This window comes from Coregonus lavaretus (genome assembly GCF_964263955.1).
Source record: "Coregonus lavaretus genome assembly, chromosome: 2".
Classification (NCBI taxonomy): Eukaryota; Metazoa; Chordata; class Actinopteri; order Salmoniformes; family Salmonidae; genus Coregonus; species Coregonus lavaretus.
In genome coordinates this window covers 30,472,493-30,496,693 of record NC_139989.1, presented here as the reverse complement: position 1 = coordinate 30,496,693, position 24,201 = coordinate 30,472,493, and the positions used below count along the sequence as shown (strand labels likewise).

Sequence of the window (24,201 nt, the reverse complement as noted above, 5' to 3'; positions counted from 1 at the left end):
TTTCTGGCAGTACCAGATCATCAAAGTTTAGTAGCACTGACAAGCTATCCACCTTCTCCCCATCTGGTGTCATCTGGAGGCGCTTTGCCTCAATAAGAGAGCCTCCCTTCAAGTGGTCCTTTATTTCTTTCATGTTAACAATGTTTGGAACTCCTGTAATAACTCCCTTCACCCACTGCTGTCAAGTTTGATCCAGCAGGCTACTATCAACCACACGTTTATATACCTACTTGAGTTTGAGCGCCTTCTCATACTGTTTAGCATTGAAACACACCAACACCAAACTTCCATCACAAAGAACTTTAGCAGACACAACCACTCCTACTTTACTCTCCAAATCTGCGTTCGGACTCACCGCCGTGACTCCACCTTGTTCCTTAATTTTCACCAACACCTTGAACTCCACTTCTCTCAGTACAACACTGTGAACCGAACCTCCCTCATCATTACTCTAATCTGACAAGACCTGCAAAATGATATCTTGATAGAAAAACTGAAACTTGACTACGCTTGTGTCAGGTTGTTCTTAGCTACAAACGCACCACTGCAGTTATTCTGCAATTACTGCGTACAAAATACCACAGTCAACTGCAGTTACTGCACTTTTACTGCAGCTTCAAAACTTCTATCTTTTTTATAAGGGTATAAATTAATAACTGCTGACACTGATAAAATATAAACACTACCATGCAAATATCTGTAAAATAACATGCTATCCCAAAAGAAAGGCGTTTTAGCTTAACCATGGGTGTTACTCAATATGCATACTACCATGCTCCACACTCATGCTCCGAGTGCACTCAAAATATGTACAAACGGAGTAAGCGTTTGAGAAGTGCCCTCCGTGCTCTAATTTGCATACTTTCATTTGGACTCGTAATCTGATCCCCCGTGCTCCAATTTGCGTGATCGGAGCACGGTAGCACAGATAGAACAATGAGGGGGTTAGTTAAAAAAAAATTGTACGGTAGTATGCATTTTGAGAAACACCCCATGTGTTTCAGGTACCAGTACAGTTTGTCCCTCCCAAGGAGCCGTCTGTTTCTATGGCAACTTCAACAGCAATGTTTATAGCGTGTGAAGCTATGAAAGCTAACGCATAATTTAAAACGGTTTTTAGAATATGTTTTAAGAAAGCACACAAGCCAAATGTTAGGAAAGGCAATTCAGCATATAACATACCGGTAGAAGTTATGTATTCATATATCTCGTGGGATGAGGGTAAATTGTCTAGCTAACGAACGTTAGCAACGCGTCGCTAACTAGGCACGTCCGTTTACAAACTTGACTAGCCAGCTGTTCGACTTTGATAGCTAGCTAGCTAGTTACCAAAATTATACGATGTGTGAAATCGCTTAAGATACGTTACTAGCTTGGGTTCCTTTCTTTGCTAGCTAGATAACGTTAACACGATTGTATGCCAGCCATGTCCAATCCTGATTTAATTAACGCGTTAGCTAGCTAGTTAGATACAGTACGTTAGCTTGGTACAGTTAACGTGGCCTCTTTTCTGCTGGTTTCATCCACCAAACAGCCGACACAAATGAGAGTCCCTTAAACGCTCCAGGAGCAGGAAGGAGAAAATAGTGGAAGTGATGATGGTATGTATGTTTTACAGACGACTGTCGTCTTAGCTAGTTACCATATTATGGAACGCTGTTTGGGTGTTTGCTTTGCGTGATAAAAATACACACCTCAAATAAAAACTATTTTACGCATGAAATAACACTATTTGACACGTCAAATAAGCTTGTTGACCAATCAGGACCTGAATATGACTGCACATCACATAATAATTTAACACGTTCATAAAATGTTTACGTAGTTATTAAACATTGCTTACACTATCACTAGTATGTCATATGTTATAGCGATTCACCTATACGTAATATGATGCTAGTAAAGTTATCTCCTGCACCTGCCGCACGAGGCAGACACACTTCCCCAAGCTCTGGGACAGTGCTGGTCAGAAAAAAGCTAGCTAGGTGTTGGATGCAAACAATTTGTTTCCCTCAAAAACATAGCAACACGACCATCTGTTTCAGTAGCTATAGCTAGCTAACTATCTAGCTAGGTTTTATCATCTAAAATACCCCAAATTTATAAGACAGTTTTCGTATTTGGTTGATGATGGTCGGACTCGGTCCGGTCAAGCCACACTAGCCATGCTTATAACGTTAGCTTGAGGTAACAGTAGCTGGCTAGCTTGTTTAGTTCGTTATCTAGCTACAGTGAGGGAAAAAGGTATTTGATCCCCTGCTGATTTTGTACGTTTGCCCACTGACAAAGACATGATCAGTCTATAATTTTAATGGTAGGTTTATTTGAACAGTGAGAGACAGAATAACAACAAAAAAATCCAGAAAAACGCATGCCAAAAATGTTATAAATTGATTTGCATTTTAATGAGGGAAATAAGTATTTGACCCCTCTGCAAAACATGACTTAGTACTTGGTGGCAAAACCCTTGTTGGCAATCACAGAGGTCAGACGTTTCTTGTAGTTGGCCACCAGGTTTGCACACATCTCAGGAGGGATTTTGTCCCATTCCTCTTTGCAGATCTTCTCCAAGTCATTAAGGTTTCGAGCCTGACGTTTGGCAACTCAAACCTTCAGCTCCCCTGCACAGATTTTCTATGGGATTAAGGTCTGGAGACTGGCTAGGCCACTCCAGGACCTTAATGTGCTTCTTCTTGAGCCACTCCTTTGTTGCCTTGGCTGTGTGTTTTGGGTCATTGTCATGCTGGAATACCCATCCATTACCCATTTTCAATGCCCTGGCTGAGGGGAGGAGGTTCTCACCCAAGATTTGACGATACATGGCCCCGTCCATCGTCCCTTTGATGCGGTGAAGTTGTCCTGTCCCCTTAGCAGAAAAACACCCCCAAAGCATAATGTTTCCACCTCCATGTTTGACGGTGGGGATGGTGTTCTTGGGGTCATAGGCAGCATTCCTCCTCCTCCAAACACGGCGAGTTGAGTTGATGCCAAAGAGCTCGATTTTGGTCTCATCTGACCACAACACTTTCACCCAGTTCTCCTATGAATCATTCAGATGTTCATTGGCAAACTTCAGACGGGCCTGTATACAGTGGGGGAAAAAAGTATTTAGTCAGCCACCAATTGTGCATGTTCTCCCACTTAAAAAGATGAGAGAGGCCTGTAATTTTCATCATAGGTACACGTCAACTATGACAGACAAATTGAGAAAAACAAATCCAGAAAATCACATTGTAGGATTTTTAATGAATTAGCAAATTATGGTGGAAAATAAGTATTTGGTCACCTACAAACAAGCAAGATTTCTGGCTCTCACAGACCTGTAACTTCTTCTTTAAGAGGCTCCTCTGTCCTCCACTCGTTACCTGTATTAATGGCACCTGTTTGAACTTGTTATCAGTATAAAAGACACCTGTCCACAACCTCAAACAGTCACACTCCAAACTCCACTATGGCCAAGACCAAAGAGCTGTCAAAGGACACCAGAAACAAAATTGTAGACCTGCACCAGGCTGGGAAGACTGAATCTGCAATAGGTAAGCAGCTTGGTTTGAAGAAATCAACTGTGGGAGCAATTATTTGGAAATGGAAGACATACAAGACCACTGATAATCTCCCTCGATCTGGGGATCCACGCAAGATCTCACCCCGTGGGGTCAAAATGATCACAAGAACGGTGAGCAAAAATCCCAGAACCACACGGGGGGACCTAGTGAATGACCTGCAGAGAGCTGGGACCAAAGTAACAAAGCCTACCATCAGTAACACACTACGCCGCCAGGGACTCAAATCCTGCAGTGCCAGACGTGTCCCCCTGCTTAAGCCAGTACATGTCCAGGCCCGTCTGAAGTTTGCTACAGTGCATTTGGATGATCCAGAAAAGGATTGGGAGAATGTCATATGGTCAGATGAAACCAAAATATAACTTTTTGGTAAAAACTCAACTCGTCGTGTTTGGAGGACAAAGAATGCTGAGTTGCATCCAAAGAACACCATACCTACTGTGAAGCATGGGGGTGGAAACATCATGCTTTGGGGCTGTTTTTCTGCAAAGGGACCAGGACGACTGATCAGTGTAAAGGAAAGAATGAATGGGGCCATGTATCGTGAGATTTTGAGTGAAAACCTCCTTTCATCAGCAAGGGCATTGAAGATGAAACGTGGCTGGGTCTTTCAGCATGACAATGATCCCAAACACACCGCCCGGGCAACGAAGGAGTGGCTTCGTAAGAAGCATTTCAAGGTCCTGGAGTGGCCTAGCCAGTCTCCAGATTTCAACCCCATAGAAAATCTTTGGAGGGAGTTGAAAGTCCGTGTTGCCCAGCGACAGCCCCAAAACATCACTGCTCTAGAGGAGATCTGCATGGAGGAATGGGCCAAAATACCAGCAACAGTGTGTGAAAACCTTGTGAAGACTTACAGAAAACGTTTGACCTGTGTCATTGCCAACAAAGGGTATATAACAAAGTATTGAGAAACGTTTGTTATTGACCAAATACTTATTTTCCACCATAATTTGCAAATAAATTCATTAAAAATCCTACAATGTGATTTTCTGGATTTTTTCCCCTCATTTTGTCTGTCATAGTTGACGTGTACCTATGATGAAAATTACAGGCCTCTCTCATCTTTTTAAGTGGGAGAACTTGCACAATTGGTGGCTGACTAAATACTTTTTTCCCCCACTGTATGTGCTTTCTTGAGCAGGGGGACCTTGCGGGCGCTGCAGGATTTCAGTCCTTCACGGCGTAGTGTGTTACCAATTGTTTTCTTGGTGACTATGGTCCCAGCTGCCTTGAGATCATTGACAAGATCCTCCCATGTAGTTCTGGGCTGATTCCTCACCATTCTCATGATCATTGCAACTCCACGAGGTGAGATCTTGCATGGAGCCCCAGGCCGAGGGAGATTGACAGTTCTTTTGTGTTTCTTCCATTTGCGAATAATCGCACCAACTGTTGTCACCTTCTCACCAAGCTGCTTGGCGATGGTCTTGTAGCCCATTCCAGCCTTGTGTAGGTCTACAATCTTGTCCCTGACATCCTTGGAGAGCTCTTTGGTCTTGGCCATGGTGGAGAGTTTGGAATCTGATTGATTGATTGCTTATGTGGACAGGTGTCTTTTATACAGGTAACAAGCTGAGATTAGGAGCACTCCCTTTAAGAGTGTGCTCCTAATCTCAGCTCGTTACCTGTATAAAAGACACCTGGGAGCCAGAAATCTTTCTGATTGAGAGGGGGTCAAATACTTATTTCCCTCATTAAAATGCAAATCAATTTATAACATTTTTGACATGCGTTTTTCTGGATTCTTTTGTTGTTATTCTGTCTCTCACTGTTCAAATAAACCTACCATTGAAATTATAGACTGATCATTTCTTTGTCAGTGGGCAAACGTACAAAATCAACAGGGGATCAAATACTTTTTTCCCTCACTGTAGCTAGTTATTTTCATGAACTGAAGGTCGATTTCAATAGGAGAACAACAAGTGGCTGCCTAGCTAATACTTAGTCACATGGATTCCCAAATCATTGATAAGAATATTGAAAATGATTGCAGTTACTGGTTGCATTGGTGCTAGCTAGGTATCCCAGAAGTTGCTAAAACATTTATATCAAAGATATTTGTGAGTTTCATACTGCAAACCGAAGTCAACATAGTAGGGAAACGGCCTACCTCCAGTTTACAAACTGTCATCAATGTTGACAAAATGCTTGATTATATTTCTGTATTTTGACTAGGACACAGATAGAACAATACAAATATTGGGCTAGGATGAATCAGGTGCAACTGCTTGGGATACGGCAGGCAGCAGTAGCAGAATCAGGATCACCATCCTTTCTCCCCTGCCTCTGTGGTGGTTGCATGTAGGGGAGAATGTTGGACTACCGAGCTAACATTTTTGATCCTGCTCGTTTGATCCTGATCTTAATTCAAATGCTCACACAGACGTTTTTCAATTCGGTTGAACAAGATGGGTTGGTTGTTCAGCAACAGAAACGATGCGCGTGCAACCATGGGGCAAAACAGATGAGGTTGGCTTAGATGGTTGACAACGTGTAAGCTATATTTCGTCACCAATGTTTATTGAAAACATAAATACATGTGCACAATGACCATTTGTTGTCTCTTACATTGTTAAAGTTGTTGGTTAGCTAGCTAGCGAATTTTAGCCATATTAGCATTAACATTAAATCAGTCAAAATACCTCAAAACAAGACATGGTATCAATAACAAGCTGAAATTAGCCACACGATTCCCCACGTGGCAGTTTCTTGTCATTCTTGCTAGCAATCTGGCCATCCAGAATCACAACAACAGGCTGACTTCTGCCCAATGGATGCGCACATCATTTTCGTGACGTTGTCAGCCAACCCATCTATTACCAACGCAGCATTATAAACACATTGTGGCCGGTGTGTGTGCTTGTTAGCAGATGTAATATATATGTTTTACATTATTAGCTAGGCATAGCTATCTAGCTAACGTAACAACGAACTAATGTAGAGTGTGCATGGTATTCATATTAGTATAATCCTGAACATCTCCTGCACACAGTAAACTTGTTTCTATCATTTTTCAGGTGTTGCCTGTGTGGGGCCTCACACTCCCTCTTCCCGCTGTACTGATGATTGTTGTTGGTCTTTACATTATTTTCCTTGCAATGGCGTTATGGTTCCGCCAATGCCTCAAGGTACAGCATTTACTTCCCTATCCCTATATGCTGTTGTCTAGTTGAGAGACAGTATGCTGTTGTGCACAGATACCTTGCAAATGTTGCTAAAAAAAAGAGTGCAGTTCAACAAAGCCAGGAAGATGAACCTTGCTGAATCAAATATATTTTTTAAATACTTAAAGTGAGAGGCACTGATGCTGCAGATAGGTTTGGCTGACGTTGCCTTTTTTAATGTTGGCCCCAAAATGTATTGACCTAGCAAACTGTCTCCACCATAAGCTCCAGCAGCAAATGGAGATATGGTTTGACTGGTGTGAGTGATGTTAATTCATTCATGGCCTCTTGCCCTACAGGAGCAGTGTTGTCCTGAGTGTGGTGACTGCTGTCCAAATATCGCCCCATTCGATTACTGTTTAGCATGTGCAGAGTCGTGCAACTGTCGCATGCCATCACTGCGCTCGTGCCTTGACCAGACCTGCCCCTCAACCTGCCCCGCTCTTCCTAATGTGAGTAAAACCCCTGAGTGTGTGACTGATCAGGGTTTGAATCACTTGTTCTTACCCTCTGCTTTGTTTCCCCAAAGTGTAACATGTGGGACTGTGCTTGCACCTGCCAACCCCCAGAATGTGAGTCCTTCAACTGCCTCTGCTTCGAGATCAAATTTAGATAGAGGGAGAAACGGAGGAGCGGTAGGATTGAATGATGAATCCTAACTCAAGACGCACAGCATGTTTGCATATTCACACCTTGATGTTAATGGACAATTTGTGCAAAAGTAAGGAGTTATGCGTTCATCCCTAGATAAATGGAAAGGGAAGACAGGGTGGGTTACTGTATTTATGTACCAATATGAAAATACAATCTGAATCCTTTTAACACACATCCTTAAAGTCAAAGGCTACAACCAGTTTATGGATAGTTGTGACATATGTGTCCAAGAGAGAACAACATTATTAGAGTGCTATTACAATATAGGGCATCTACTTTCATTACAGCATGTTGACTCCAATGCTTCCCACAGATTGTGTCAAGTTGGCTGGATGTCCTTTGGGTGGTGGACCATTCTTTATACACACGGGAAACTGTTGAGCATGAAAAACCCAGCAGTGTTGCAGTTCTTGACACAAACTGGTAGGCTTGGCATCTACTACCATACCCTGTTCAAAGGTACTTCAATCTTTTGTCTTGCCCATTTACCCTCTGAATGGCACACACACAATTAATGTCTCAATTGTCTTAAGGCTTAAAAATCCTTCTTTAACCTGTCGCCTTCCCTTCATCTACACTGATTGAAGTGGATTTAACAAGTGACATCAATAAGGGATCATAGCTTTCACCAGGATTCACCTGGTCAGTCTATGTCATGGAAAGAGCAGGTGTCCTTAATGTTTTGTACACCTGTAGCTGATGTAATACTTACATGATTACAGGCCTCCTGTAGCTCAGTTGGTAGAGCATGGCGCTTGCAACGGCAGGGTTGTGGGTTCGTTTCCCATGGGGGGCCAGTATGAAATATGTATGCACTCACTAACTTTAAGTCGCTCTGGATAAGAGCGTCTGCTAAATGAGTAAAATGTAAATGATGGTTTTAGTTGTTCCCTAATTCATTAATCAGTTATTTTTATCACATTTACACTCAAGTTTATTCACAATACATATGTATATACTGTAGCTTTGACGCAGTGGACTTGTACTTTTTTTCCTGATGAAATATATTGTGCGGTTCTTCTTTTTCTCAAAATATGCACAATATTGTGACATTTCCTCAGTATGGTCCTCTCCCAGCCTCAAGCAACATAAGACTGTCAGTCCCATCATTATTTCGCTAATAACAACTGTCACATGAGCCCTGCCACTTGACAATGACCACTGTCCCAAATCAATGGTCAATACATTCCAAAGTACCAACACAGGAAAGAAAATGTGTTGCAGTCAGCTGAGTTGCCTGAAAACCTACACACTTTGGCTCAGTTACAGCAGGAAGTTCACTTGAGGCAAGAATTATCACAATAAGTGGGACTGGTGGTAAACCTACATTGTCTGTAAGTCAAACAACAAAACATTGCTTTGGTTTGTGGAGAAAGGCACCCAAATGCCATTGACTGGGTTGTTCCAGGTGACATCCTGTCATGAGTGTGGCAGGTGGAGGATAGTACTGGGGGACAGATAGTGAATTCTTCCTCCTTCAGCAGTAGAGCTGGGTTTACCCATCCTCTAAGGTTACCAGGTTTAAGTTTAGTTCATCGAAGTGTGCAGTGAGTGGATTGAATCACTTCTTTCTAGGGCATTTTATTGTCATTCCCTTTGCATAACTTTTCTGTGTGGTCTAAGTGATGTGAGTTTATAACACACCATCTCTCTCTCTGTTTCTCTCGGACTCATACTACTCTTCTATAGCCAATCATGTAATCTTTTGGTTTATAGTTTGTGACTTTTTCGTATTAGGTTAGGAGAATTAACGTAGAAGGTTAGGAGACTGAGGTTAAGGTAAGGAAAGGGGTTAGGGTTAGCGAAAATGCTCTCCTAATCTGCTACGAAAATAACTTTGTATCGAAATGCCTTGAAAAGAGTGTGTCCCCTGTGGAAACAGCATCGGTCAGTATGTGGTCCCCTGGGCAGCACAGCGAGCCAGAGTGTATTATGTAACATGGTGGTCTGACTGCGCCAGAGGAAGGTCACATTACACACAGACTGAATTCAATACTACCAGTGCAGAGTTTTGGAAATGTTTAGGAAACGTTGTTACAATGTGTGATGATGGTGCTAAGTTGTTGCACCAATGGTGGCTAAGGCTGAACATCAATATGACCAAACCAAACCAGCACATCATGTTCCACACCAGTAACATGGAGGGAGGGATGGGTGACATGGAGGGAGGTATGGTTGAAGGAAGCAAAGGAGAGCAGAGTTAGAAACTACATTTACATTTACATTTTCGTCATTTAGCAGACGCTCTTATCCAGAGCGACTTACAAATTGGTGCATTCACCTTATGATAGCCAGTGGGACAACCACTTTACAATATATATATTTATTTTTTTGAGAGGGAGACAATTAAGTAATGTATGGTGATGATGATGCACATTGAGCATGACAATGCTATTTTGAGCATTCAGAGTTAGTTTAGAGTTGGCTACAGTAGGTCTATAATAGGACATCTTTTGAATAGCTTTGCTGCCAGTAGTCTTCTGCACATCTTGCATCATCATATTGTATTTATCGTATATAGTAGGTCTAGTAATTCAATTCAATTGATTATTATGACCAAGGTTTATTCTTATGCTATGTAAACTATCATCATCATGAACAGTCTCAAGCCAAATCAGCAGCAACATGTTGATAACATCCCTGAAGTTTCAATTGAAAAGGCTTATTATTCATAGTAGGCCTAGATTGAGGATAATGCTGCTTCTATGGTGCAGTCGTGACTCAATGCGGCACCACTGCAATTTAGTGCCTTTCTGCTGTGGCTGTATATCACGGGCATGTTAAGAGCATGCATTATTCACGTGAGAACCGTCACGTACATTATCACAAATCCTTCCACCCCGTTATTCCCAAAACACGCCTTATTTCTCTTCCGTCACTCAAAAGAACAACCCTTGGATGCAAGTGAGCCAACCACCGTCACAGAAAGAAAAGTGTTTTCTCCAGACAATGGATGGAATGAAATGTCAATCTTTCATAGTGCGTTTTGATTGGACAGTCTCCGAACGTGGCCTGGTGCAAGGCCCTCTTCTTCGTCACTGGCCTCCCCCTGTCGCTTGACATTTAACAATACTAGACATTCTCCTTCATTGCAACAGAACGAATCGCTTCATCCTCAAACCCGTACAGCTTTTGCGCAGATAAACTGGTACGTTTTTTTCCATCAACTAATCCTTTTTTATGTAAGATGATGTCGTTTTCAGCAGACATTACTATATTATTGTATTTATAAGCCTCAAGCTGAATAGGTAATATATATATATATATATATATATATATATATATATATATATGCGATGTATGAATGATGTCGTATTTTATTTTATGTCTATAGTTGTTGAAGTATGACTTACGTGTGACTTCCTCTCCGGCAACTCCCAATATATTACAAGGTCATACGGGATGCAATGGCAAGGACAGACGCGGAAGTAACGCTTGCCATGACTTCACAGGGCATTTAATAACGCGCATATTATGTAAATTGTTAATAGCGCGCAAATAAATCCAGAAATATCACACAAGCTCTCGCCAAAAGACGATCAGAACATCGTGTACACGCCTACATCAACGGATGCCAAAAGCGAATCCCTCACGAACGCACGGCATGTGAAAACTCCATAGAGCGCAACGCACCGGCTATAAGGGAGATTTGGATGCATAATGAGATTTCAAAAGAGTGTCATGTCGTTTTTCACGGTTGAAATGCTCACCAGAATATTTGAGATGCTTTTGTTAGAGAAATCAGACGGTTTCCTCCGATGGCGCACATAGGCAGACCAAGGTAATATTGGGAGACTCATCATGATAACTAGCCTGGGCAGCTGCTGCTAGTGTGTTAACGTTATATCTACTATATCGTCTGGGCTTGATGTACACAGACTGTAGGTAATACACTCGTGTCCCCCCGTCGACAGGTTCGTAGTACACATATTTCCACTTTTTTCGCCTTCTCGCCATTAAATATAGTTAAGGAGGAAATTGAAGCCTTTGCAGCCTGAATGGAGAATGTTTTATGTACGAACCGGTCGCCAGGGGAGTGTATTACCAGCTATGCACATCAAGCTCAGAAGATAGCAGTGGAGATCCATAAAGCGCACTAGCGGCTGCCAGGCTATGATAACCGCTTGGAATGGACACTAAGCTAGCAAGAATGTCAATATGGTTATGATTACCAATGTTAATGTATTTATTAAACACAATACACATAGGTAATTTAGTAGCATAGGCCCAGGCCTATACCTTATGATGCTGCTATGACAGTTGATTGCGTCATTGGTGATAAACCATCCATGCTACAAACACTGAATATATATATATATATATATATATATATATATAATCCTTTCAACTGAATAATTTATAACAATGATTTATCTCCATGTCTCCCTCACCCCCTCTCTCTCCCTCACTCCCACCTCCCCTCTCGCTCTTTCTCTCTCTCAGAGACACGATGCCTCACTCATTCCCATTCCTCTCTACGGAGCAGAAGAAGGAGCTCAGTGATATTGCTCAGAAGATCGTCGCTCCTGGCAAGGGAATCCTTGCTGCTGATGAGTCCACAGGTAGGGGACTGCCGATGAGTCCACACACACGGATCAGATCACCCACTAAACACACTCATACATGGCATATCAAAGATGGTGTACGGTGGCCTATAATGGGCTATAACTGACACTGCCAGACTGGCAGAGCCAGAGACCGAGAGATCGCACTATTACATAAAACAACATGCCCTACATAACAAGGCCTACATGTAAAACAGTGCTATCAGAGAGAAGGGTATAAAAATGTATTAAACACAATTCGAACGCTTACCATCACATTTCACAATGTCTGCAAGCAAAACCACATCTTCAGCTGTAACCTACCGCAGAGAAAGTCTTGCCCAAGTGGCACTGTAGGCTACTTACATAACACATAGAACAAATGTCCCAATCCCTGAAAGGGAGAATGGCAACATCCAAGTTCACACTCTGCTGTTACCATGGTGATATCCCTCCATCCTTCCGAGAGCCTCCGGAAATACAACGCTTGGCAAACTGTCCTGCATGCTGACACTAAACCTCCCATTCAAATTACAATACAGATGTCTTGGAGCATTTGGTGCCAACAAGGCCAGTTTTCCAAATGTAGTATTTATTAAGTGGTGATTTTGTGGGGTTTGTCTGTGCATGGTATTGCACTTCAAACCAGAATATTCATGTCCCAAGGCCAGCCTGCTAACCAAAGTAGAGATTTGGAATTGTCATAACACTAGTATATACTGTATATTTAGGAATGTATTAAAGTGGAACTGAAAGCGTTCTAGCAACATTAAATCTTATTAAAATCTGTTCTTATACACCCCAGAAAGAATATGCCACTTTTTTATTTGTACATTTTCTGACAAGCGAGCACTTAGATATGGACATTTTCATAAATTCTTAGAATGTTTGGGAATTACGTATAGTAAGGCATTTGTGAAAATTCTATAGCAATATAGAGTGGGATAGCGGCCGTGCGTTTGGACAATTAATAGACACTGCAGTAAATAAAACCTAATAAAAACATCTGTCCCGTCCAGGACCAGAGTCTACACAGACAGGTGTGCCATAGCCAATCAGATCATTAAAACGCATTCGGCAAAAGCCACAAAATACACCTGAATGGATTTCTGCAAATACAGTGCATTCAGAAAGGATTCAGACCCCTTCACTTTTTCCACATTTACAGTTACAGCCTTATTCTAAAATTGATTAAATAACATTTTTTCCTCATCAATCTACACACATAATGACAAAGCAAAAACTGTTTTGTAGACATTTTATTTACATAAGTATTCAGACCCTTTGCTATGAGACTCGAAATTGAGCTCAGGTGCATCCTGTTAACATTGATCATCCTTGAGATCTTTCTACAACTTGATTGGAGTCCACCTGCGGTAAATTAAATTGATTGGACATTATTTGGAAGGCACACACCTGTCTATATAAGATCCCACAGTTGACAGTGCATGTCAGAGCAAAAACCAAGCCATGAGGTCGAAGGAATTGTCCGTAGCTCCGAGACAGGATTGTGTTAAGGCACAGATCTGGGGAAGGGTACCAAATAATGTCTGCAGCATTGAAGGTCCCCAAGAACACAGTGGCCTCCATCATTCTTAAATGGAAGAAGTTTGGAACCACCAAGACTCTTCCTAGAGCTGGCCGCCCAGCCAAACTGAGCAATCGAGGGAGAAGGGCCTTGGTCAGGGAGGTGACCGAGAACCTGATGGTCACTCTGACAGCGCTCCAGAGTTCCTCTGTGGAGCTGGGATAACCTTCAGAAGGACAACCATCTCTGCAGCACTCCACCAATAAGGCCTTTATGGTAGTGGCCAGACGGAAGCCACTCCTCAGTAAAAGGCACATGACAGCCAGCTTAGTCTGCCAACATGCACGTAAAGGACTCTCAAACCATGAGAAACAAGATTCTCTGGTCTGATGAAACCAAGATTGAACTCTTTGGCCAGAATGGCAAGCGTCACGTCTGGAGGAAACCAGGCACTGCTCATCACCTGGCCAATACCATCCCTACGGTGAAGCATGGTGGTGGCAGCATCATGCTGTGGGAATCTTTTTCAGCGGCAGGGACTGGGAGACTAGTCAGGATCGAGGGAAAGATGAACGGAGCAAAGTACAGAGAGATCCTTGATGAAAACCTCTTCCAGAGCGCTCAGAACCTCAGACTGGGGCGAAGGTTCACCTTCCAACAGGACAACAACCCTAAGCACACAGCCAAGACAATGCAGGACCGGCTTCGGGACAAGTCTCGAGAATGTCCTTGATTGGCCCAGCCAGAGCCCAGACTTGAACCTGATCGAACATCTCTGGAGAGACCTGAAAATAGCTGTGCAGCGATGCTCTCCATCCAACCTGACAGAGCTTGAGAGGATCTGCAGAGAAAAATGGTAGAAACTCCCCAAATACAGGTGTGCCAAGCTTGTAGCATCATACCCAAGAAGACTCGAGGCTGTAATCGCTGCCAAAGGTGCTTGAGTAAAGGGTCTGAATACTTATGTAAATGTGATATTTCAGTTTTGTTTTTAAATATAATTTTGCAAACAAAAAAATCCATTTTAGAATAAGACTGTAACGTAACAAAATGTGGAAAAAGTGAAAGGGTCTGAATACTTCCCGAATGCACTGTAGCTAAATACCACAGGAGTCCTCTTACATTTGGGAACTTTACAGTCCTATTGATCTAACAACCATAAAAAGGTAGGCTATCTTTCCCTATATGCACATCAACAACAACAAGGTCAACAACTAATGCTAGCCAGAGCAAGATGAGCTAAAATCTAACGAAGGAACATTAGATAAACCCTCTTAAACCTTTTCAGCTAGTTGGCTGTCAAAATTGCACTGATAAATGACGGGGAATAGTAAGTAGCCTTCTCGTCCTTCTGCAGCTTGCCTGCCAATGCATGCTTGTCCCAACCAAGCAACCAAGCTAACTGGCTAATGTTGGTTACTTATCTTGCTAGCTAGCTACTTCCAGACACAAATGAGAGAACACCTCACTCTGACCATTTTACTCGCCCTAGCAGAGCTGGTTAGGCTGGTTACATGTTCTCGAGCGTTCATCACAAACTAATACCTTTTTTCCTACGTTTACTGACACCGGTCATATTCAGCGGGTGTTGCACATTCATAAATTAATCTGTTATTCTGCGCTCTGGCACACTCAGACGAGAGTGCTCTGAAATCGGAGTAGATAGCCAGAGTGAATTTGCGAACGCAAGAGATATGCTAACTGGATAACAGTCGTTCAGCATAGCTAGCTAGCAAAGCGATTCACATTTCTTGCTAGCTAACCAAATGACACTTCCATCTCTAGCTGTGTAGCCACGAAAAACAACATGAGGGGAAAAAGTAAATGACTTACCAACTCCAATGGCATGACATCCTCCTAACAGCTAGCTATCTAGCTTGCTACATAAATAGATACTCTAGCCTATTAGCCACGTTATGACTGACTTGTGATCATTGCCCTTGCTAGTTTGATTCCCAGCCTTAGTTAACATTCGTCAGTTCTTGTCCAAAATATTGAGTCATTGAAACTAAAACGGTGCATCGCGAATGGAGGCAGCAAACAATGTACCAGGCAGGCCAGCTGTGATTTACAACCTGATAGCAATATTATTTTGGACTACCAAGAAATGTATTGGTGAACTCCATGAATCTATTCTGCCAACAATGCCTTACTGTACGTCATGGAATGTTGAATCAAATATAACCTATTTTTAAAACCTCTTTATAAAGGTGGTTTTGTAGCATAAACTGGGAATTAGATATTCTTAACTGATATAATGTGTCTGTTTGTTTCATATCTGCAAATTAGTTAAAATGCTGTCAGTTCCACTTTAATAATTAACCTAATGTGCCAGAGTCTGGTATAGTGGTAGTGCTGTTGACTCCGGACCACACATTGACACCGGACCACACTCCGGACCACATAACATGTTCACTAGTATGCTGTATACAGTGCATTCGGAAAGTATTCAGACCCCATCTCCAGAGATGTTCGATCGGGTTCAAGTCCAGGCTCTGGCTGGGCCACTCAAGGACATTCAGTCCCGAAGCCACTCCTGCATTGTCTTGGCTGTGTGCTTAGGGTCGTTGTCCTGTTGGAAGGTGAACCTTCGCCCCAGTCTGAAGTCCTGAGCGCTCTGGAGAAGGTTTTCATCAAAGATCTCTCTGTACTTTGCTCTGTTCACCTTTCACTCGATCCTGACTAGAGTCCCAGTCCCTGCCGCTGAAAAACATCTCCACAGCATGATGCTGCCAACACCATGCTTCACCGTAGGGATGGTGCCTGGTTTACTCCAGACGTAACGCTTGGCATTCAGGCCAAAGAGTTCAATCTTGGTTTCATCAGACCAGAGAATCTTGTTTCTCATGGTCTGAAAGTCCTTTAGGTGCGTTTTGGCAAACTCTAAGCTGGCTGTCATGTGCCTTTTACTGAGGAGTGGCTTCCGTCTGGCCACTCTACCATAAAGGACTGATTGGTGGAGTGCTGCAGATATGGTTGTCCTTCTAGAAAGTTCTCCCATCTCCACAGAGGAACTCCGGGTTCTTGGTCACCTCCCTGACTGAGACCCTTCTCCCCTGATTGCTCAGTTTGGCCGGGTGGCCAGCTCTAGGAAGAGTCTTGGTGGTTCCAAACTTCTTCTATTTAAGAGTGATGGAGGCCACTGTGTTCTTGGGGACCTTCAATGCTGCAGACATTTATTACCCTTTCCCAGATCTGTGCCTCGACACAATCCTGTCTCTGAGCTCTACGGACAATCCCTTCGACCTCATGGCTTGGTTTTTGCTCTGACATGCACTGTCAACTGTGGGACCTTTATATAGACAGGTGTGTGTGCCTTTCCAAATCATGTCCAATCAAGCGAATTTACCACCGGTGGACTCCAGTCTCAAGGATGATCAATGGAAACAGGATGCACATGAGCTCAATTTCAAGTCTCATAGTAAAGGGTCTAAATACTAATGTAAATAAGGTATTTCCAAAAACCTGTTTTTGCTTTGTCATTATGGGGTATTGTGTGTAGATTGATGAAGATTTTTATTTATTTAATCCTTTTTAGAAGAAGGCTGTAACGTAAATGAATGTGGAGAAGGGGTCTGAATACATTCCGAATGCACTGTATATATTTTTTTTTTATTGTATTAATATTTAACCTCATTCCAACCCACCTGTAGGCAGCGTGGCCAAGCGCTTCCAAAGCATCAACGCTGAGAACACTGAGGAGAACCGCCGTCTTTACCGCCAGCTCCTCTTCACGGCCGACCGTGTAGAGCCATGCATCGGCGGAGTCATCTTCTTCCATGAGACCCTGTACCAGAAGACAGACGACGGCAAGCTGTTCCCCCAGCTCATCAAGGAGAGGGACATGGTGGTGGGCATCAAGGTGGACAAAGGTGTCGTCCCCCTGGCCGGGACCAACGGAGAGACCACCACTCAGGGTGAGAGATGACGCCAGGGCTAGGTGACCTTTGACCTCTAGTATTGAGCTCAACTTTGCTACATATGCAGATTGTATTCAGGGGATGGTTTGAAGAGTGAAACTGGAACAAAGTGTCGAGTCATGTTTATTTCATAATGTTAAACATATCCATCCCCTCTTTATCACTCACTCACTCACCCTCAGGTCTGGATGGGCTGTACGAGCGGTGTGCCCAGTACAAAAAGGACGGCGCTGACTTTGCTAAGTGGCGTTGTGTGCTGAAGATCACTGACACCACCCCCTCAGAGCTGGCCATCAAGGAGAACGCCAACGTCCTGGCCCGCTACGCCAGCATCTGCCAGATGGTGAGAGACACACACACACATAAAGAACAACAAACGCATTGAACATGTGTGAACATATTGGCACACATAAAATGAGTTGGCACACACTTGGCCCCTACAGTTCACGCTTACATAACATCATTCCCCACTCTTCATCAATCTCCACAAAACAATATCTATTTCTTATAAATGTTTCACATCTCTGCTTCGAAAAACCATATCACCACTATAATTACTTATCAAGGAGTTGTAGTTTTTTTAGCCTGCTCTGTAGCTATAGAGGTAACCACCAAGTGAATCAAATTAGCTCGAGTGCCAAGTTGCCAACTCCAGTGCCATTGAAATGCCGGGCACAGGCACCCTAACCAATAAAGTTGCATTGTCTGTTCTGTAGTCATGATGCTGGTTGCCATGCTCCTGTGCCCTTCCTTAGCATGGCATCGTGCCCATCGTGGAGCCCGAGATCCTGCCAGACGGAGACCATGACCTGAAGCGCTGCCAGTATGTCACTGAGAAGGTGATGGATTGCTCTGACTAACAGAAAAACAGTGGCTACCTTCCAATGGCCATTCTAGAATGCCACTTAAAATGCATGTCTGCTTCATTCTAAGTAGGCTGCATTTATACAGGCAGCCCAATTCTGATCTTTTTCCCACATATTGGTCTTTTGACCAATCACATCAGATCTTTTCACATTAGATCTTGTTCAGATCTGATCTGATTGGTCAAAAGGCCAATTAGTGAAAAAAATATCAGAATTGGGCTGCCTGTGTAAACGCAACATTAGTGTGCTAGTGTGGGTATTGGAATAGAGCGTGCTTAGTCTGGGTAGGATAGGAAGACTCATTAGATCAATCAGTCATTCAATCAATTTCAATGTCAACATCTCTAACTATTTCTGTCTGTCTCATCCCTATTTCTTCTATTTCCTTTCTCTCCTTGTCTCTCTCTCTGTCCCCTTGTCTCTCTCTCTCTCTGTCCCCTTGTCTCTCTCTCTCTTGCGCTCTCTCTCTCTCTCTCTGTCCCCTTGTCTCTCTCCCCCTCCTCCCCCCCAGGTTCTGGCTGCAGTGTATAAGGCTCTGTCTGATCACCATGTGTACCTGGAGGGCACCCTGCTGAAGCCCAACATGGTCACCCCCGGACACTCCTGCTCCCAAAAGTACAGCAACCAGGAGATAGCCATGGCAACTGTCACCGCCCTGCGCCGCACCGTGCCCCCGGCCGTGCCTGGTGAGAAGGAGAGACATATACACTACCAGTCAAAAGTTTGGACACGCCTACTCATTCAATGATTTTTCTTTATTTGTAAAAAAATATTACATTGTAGAATAATATTGAAGACATCAAAACTATGAAATAACACATATGGAAACATGTAGTATCCAAAAAAAGTGTTAAACAAATATCTTTTATATTTGAGATTCTTCAAATAGCCACCCTTTGCCTTGATGACAGCTTTGCACACTCTTGGCATTCTGTCAACCAGCTTCACCTGGAATGCTTTTCCAACAATCTTGAAGGAGTTTCCACATATGCTGAGCACTTGTTGGCTGCTTTTCCTTCACTCTGCCGTCCGACTCATCCCAAGCCATCTACATTTCCACCGGTCTAATGTCCATTGCTCTTGTTTCTTGGCCCAAGCAGGTCTCTTCTTATTGGTTTCCTTTAGTAGTGGTTTATTTGCAGCAATTTGACCATGAAGGCCTGATTCACACAGTCCCCTCTGAACAGTTGATGTTGAGATGTGTGTGTTACTTGAACTCTGAAGCATTTATTTGGGCTGCAATTTCTGAGGCTGGTAACGCTAAGGAACTTATCCTCTGCAGCAGAGGTAAGACAGTTTCATCATAGCGCTTGATGTTTTTTGCGACTGCACTTGAAGAAACTTTCAAAGTTCTTGACATTTTCCGTTTTGACTGACATTAATGTCTTAAAGTAATGATGGACTGTCGTTTCTCTTTGCTTATTTGAGCTGTTCTTGCCATAATATGGACTTGGTCTTTTACCAAATAGGGCTATCTTCTGTATACCCCCCCCTACCTTGTCACAACACAACTGATTGGCTCAAATGCATTAATAAGGAAATCAATTCCACAAATTAACTTTTAACAAGGCACACCTGTTAATTGAAATGCATTCCAGGTGACTACCTCATGAAGCTGGTTGAGAGAATGCCAAGAGTGTGAAAAGCTGTCATCAAGGCAAAGGGTGGCTATTTGAAGAATCTCAAATATAAAATATATTTTGATTTGTTTAACACTTTTTTTTGGTTACTACATGATTCCATATGTGTTATTTCATAGTTTTGATGTCTTCACTATTATTCTACAATGTAAAAAATAAAGAAAAACCCTTGAATGAGTAGGTGTGTCCAAACTTTTGACTGGTAGTGTACATATATAAATATGGAGACACACATATACACACACATGCATGCATGCACGTGTAGCACATGGAGATGTGTGAAACGTACTCCTCAGCCTTAAGTGTCCACGCTTGCGCCGCTCAAGAGCTAGCTTTTGAGTGGCGCAACCCGTAGATATGCTTGAGGGAGGACAGTCACGTGTGTTTGTGAAGTAGAGGTCCCGGTTTCGAGCCAGGTATGTGCCGAATCGGGAGGAAGTGGTACACACTAAGCAAGCAGCATGACGTCCTTTACGCACGCACGCACACACTCACTCAACCCACTTTCCACACACACACATACACACACATACACACAACCCCCCCCTCCCTCACACACATCCCCTCCCCCTCTCTTATCTTACCCTTCCTCTCCCTGTCTCCCTCCCTCCGTCCTTCCCCAGGCATCACCTTCCTGTCTGGCGGCCAGTCTGAGGAGGAGGCCTCCATCAACCTGAATGCCATGAACCAGTGTCCCCTTCACCGGCCCTGGGCCATCACCTTCTCCTACGGCCGCGCCCTGCAGGCCTCCGCCCTCAAGGCCTGGGGAGGCAAGCCAGAGAACGGCAAGGCCTGCCAGGAGGAGTTCATCAAGAGAGCCCTGGTATGACCCACACAGAGAGAAGAACATGAGGGAGGGAGGGAGGGAGATACGAGGGGTGGCATTGAGACCTGGGTTCAAATAGTAGTATTTGTTTTCTTTCAAATACTTTGATTGAGCGTTTCATTGAGCCTGCCTGCCAGGAGTGTCAGGTGGGCGGGATTTGCACTTTCGGCATTATTCAATTTGTTCCATTGCACCAGGCAAGCAAAGTGTTCCTAGATACACTTTTAACCATGATAACTCCCCCAAAATATTATTAATCTATCAAGTGACTCTAATGCAGCACAGCTGTCAATTCTCAGAGTCAGGTTAAGGCATTTATATAGTAAGCCTGATGGTACTTTGTGAATAGTTCAACAGTAGCAGTGAATACAGACTGAAATACATGGTACAAGGTTCTTATAATTATTGTGACCCGCTGTGATAACAAACTACAGCAGGGCTATTCAACTAGCAGCCGGTTTATACATTTATAATGGAACTTTGATCAATTATTTTTAGTTTTTTTTAAGGAGTGGGGCATTCCCACTCCTTGTGTATTTTTCTTTATTGGCATTAGAGACAGTGAGAGAAAGACAGGAAAGATTGGAGAGAGGTTTGTGCCAGAAGGGCGTGGGCCGGATCTGGATCCACGCCAAGACAGTATATATGTGGCCCTAACCGCTACACCACCTCAGGCTACCCCTTTGATCAATTCGGAACATTAATTAAAAAAACATTTAAAAAAAGATATGATATTTAGTGCCAAAATGAGCCCTCTGTCAGTATTCTCCAGTAGGAGAATCTGTTTTCCTGTAGTCCCGCCCATTAAGTGCTGTCAATTAATATCCCCCAACATACAGCCAATCGCGGCTGCAAACATCTGGCAGTGCCACCGCACGAACATCACTTGTTTCGTAGTCATCATGATCTACTTTTACATAGTGATGTTAGGTGGCTAAGCAAGTGTAATGTTCTAAAGAGAGTATGTGAGCTTAGGGAGGAGATAGTTGCTTTTTTCCGTGATTGCCGCCACAAGAAAGCCAACACAAATCTAGCAAAAATGCTTGATAGGAAGTTCGTAGCACAGGTTTGTTTTTTGAGTGATCTGCAATCACTTGAATGGACTTTATTTGGTACTACAGGGAAGGAATAAAATAGTTATTGACATGATTGAAAAAATTACTGCTTTTCAAAAGAAATGTGTTATTCTCTCCTCTGATTTGAGCCCAAACAAAATGCTCAATTTCCCTACACTCAGGGCTCGAATTGAGCAGAATATCATATGTTGGGCAGCAAGAGCATGCAGCTCAAACAACTGGTTGTCCCATGGAGCAGTTTACAGACGAAAGACAGCGGTAGAGTAGTTAAATTAAACTCGTTTTTCATCATTCATAAAAAGAATGCATCACAGGTTTGTATTTCCTGCGACTTTCTGAAGTAACGCCTGTTTGTGTGCGCCCGTATGTTGTGTAGCCAGTTAGAATGCCGAAACAGTCATTTTTAAGGCTTTCCCAAAAAATCTTCCCAATTAAATGTTGACTCCAAAGTAGGCCTACCTGACAGAATGATATCATGAGGGTTTGTAGCCTATAAATCGGGTGGTCATTTGTTTTTGCAAACAGTACTACAAACACTTTATAAACCTAATAAAGTAAGGCCATGGGGGTGTGAACCTACTGTTCCTATAACAAGATAGCAAGAGGAAGTGGAGCTAAGGCTCCATGTGTTCTTGTGTGGGGAGACAGAGGGTCTGTACTAATCGTTGTCTTTTATCTGTGTCTTCTACTTTCTGTCACATACCATCTCTTTCTCCATCTTACTTTCTTCTCACTCTCCCATATCCGCTCTCTCCTCTCTCTCACTCACTCACTCTTTCTTTCTCTCTCACTCACTCTTTCTTTCTCTCTCTCCTCTATCTCTCTTGTTTACAGAACAACAGCAAGGCCTGTCAGGGCAAGTACGTTTCCTCTGGAGACAGGGGCGCCGCCGGCGGAGAATCCCTCTATGTGGCCAACCACGCCTATTAAGTATGGACCCACCCCTTTCAATATCAAACCACATCCCCATTTCCTCACACTATCCACTCAGCTGATACAGTTCTGGGCTGACCCCACCCCCTTCATGGGTCTATTCCTGTTACTCTTTTCTTCCCAAAACTCTTTCCCTCTTTCACTTTTTTATATATATTTTTTGCTTTGGACTTGTGATGTCACTGTTATGTTATGTTTAATGCAGGAGCGTTGTGTGTTTCGTCACCTCAAACCCCTCCTCCCCCAAGAGAAGAATCTGTGATCCTCTGCCCCTAGTCACTCCCCCTTCGCTGCTGAGCTTGAGCTCCACCTCTTTGTCCCCACCCCCCCTCTACTTACAAGCTCCTCCCCAGACTATCCCTCGTGATTCAGTGTTGTCATCTTGATGATTCCTAAGTACATGTGCCTTCTTCTCTCAACTGAAACAACCACTGGAGGAAGACCTTGTAGAGTATATTAATAATGTATGATATTCTATACACTGGAAATAGAAATAAAGAATCATATTCACTAAATGCACTTTTGTGATATCCTGTTTTGGGTTTGGGCAGACTGCCTGCTCTAAAGCAACTGCTAGGTGGGGGTGTAACTACCATTTATAAGTGACAGCCGGGTCAGAAATTCACAGCATGTCATGCTGTAGCCATAAAAACATGGACAAGGACGATACACATTAGTCTAAGGAATACAGTAATATTGTAGATGCCAACCGACCGGCAATGAATGACACATTTGAACAGTCACAATATCAGCCTCACACCCACAGCAGTTAAAACAACATACTCACACACAGGTTGATTCTTTCAGAGTTGACTAAATAATTATTGCAGTATGAATACTCACAGTCAATAATCAACGAGTAGTTTACTCACAAACAGTATCAATAGTCCCGATATCATTCATCAGTAACTTCTTTGAGCTACACAAGGTAAACAAAGCAAGGCTTGCTGTCATACCTTGTCCATAGACTGCGTACAGGGTAAGGAAACCATTGCCAATTTGTAATGTCTATTTGTGAATTTGGGTGAACTATCCCTTTAACAAAAGTCACAAGTCACAGAGATTTTGGTTCAGCTGAGATAAAGAAGAATATAAAAAGAGGGATGGACTAATGTCCTATTATAAACAGTCAGGATGACCTCAGCAGAAGCCTGGTGTCGGAGTTAATAATCTGGATGAAGTCCATGTAGCTAGCCAACCGGGTGTAGACTCCAGGGAAGACTTCTCTACCGCAGCCTTTCCCAAAACTCGTGATTCCCACCTGGACAAACTGACCAGCAGAGAGACGCACCAACGGCCCACCAGAGTCCCCCTGAAAAGTGGACAAGAGAAACCACAAGTAAGACTGTGTTCCTTCAAGTGATGCAGTACCTGACAGGTGTCCTTTCCACCCTCCCAGAACCCAGCACACATGTCAAAGGTGAGAACAGAATACGCTTCCAGGCAAGCATACTCCTTAATGAGTTAATGCGGGACACTCAGCT

At 43.1% G+C, this 24,201-nt stretch overlaps 1 protein-coding gene across 1 annotated transcript; it reads left to right on the top strand.

Moving 5' to 3' along the window:
- Positions 1–10,421: 10,421 nt before the first annotated feature.
- LOC311143500 (fructose-bisphosphate aldolase A-like) lies at positions 10,422–23,236 on the top strand. Its single transcript, XM_084179327.1, has 8 exons — positions 10,422–10,532; positions 11,828–11,946; positions 17,110–17,373; positions 17,559–17,719; positions 18,132–18,215; positions 18,754–18,928; positions 20,506–20,705; positions 22,619–23,236. Exons 2-8 carry the CDS (start codon positions 11,835–11,837, stop codon positions 22,712–22,714), a joined length of 1,092 nt encoding a protein of 363 aa, XP_084035453.1. The 5' UTR covers positions 10,422–10,532; positions 11,828–11,834; the 3' UTR covers positions 22,715–23,236.
- The last annotated feature ends 965 nt before the right edge of the window (positions 23,237–24,201 follow it).

What these genes read in the sequence shown, in the direction of transcription:
- LOC311143500 (XM_084179327.1), top strand. Translation starts at nt 11,835, where the DNA reads ATGCCTCACTCATTCCCATTCCTCTCTACGGAGCAGAAGAAGGAGCTC. An exon ending in CGGAGAGACCACCACTCAGG is followed by an intron (nt 17,374 to 17,558) that starts GTGAGAGATGAC and finishes ACTCACCCTCAG; the next exon opens with GTCTGGATGGGCTGTACGAG. An exon ending in ACGCCAGCATCTGCCAGATG is followed by an intron (nt 17,720 to 18,131) that starts GTGAGAGACACA and finishes GCCCTTCCTTAG; the next exon opens with CATGGCATCGTGCCCATCGT.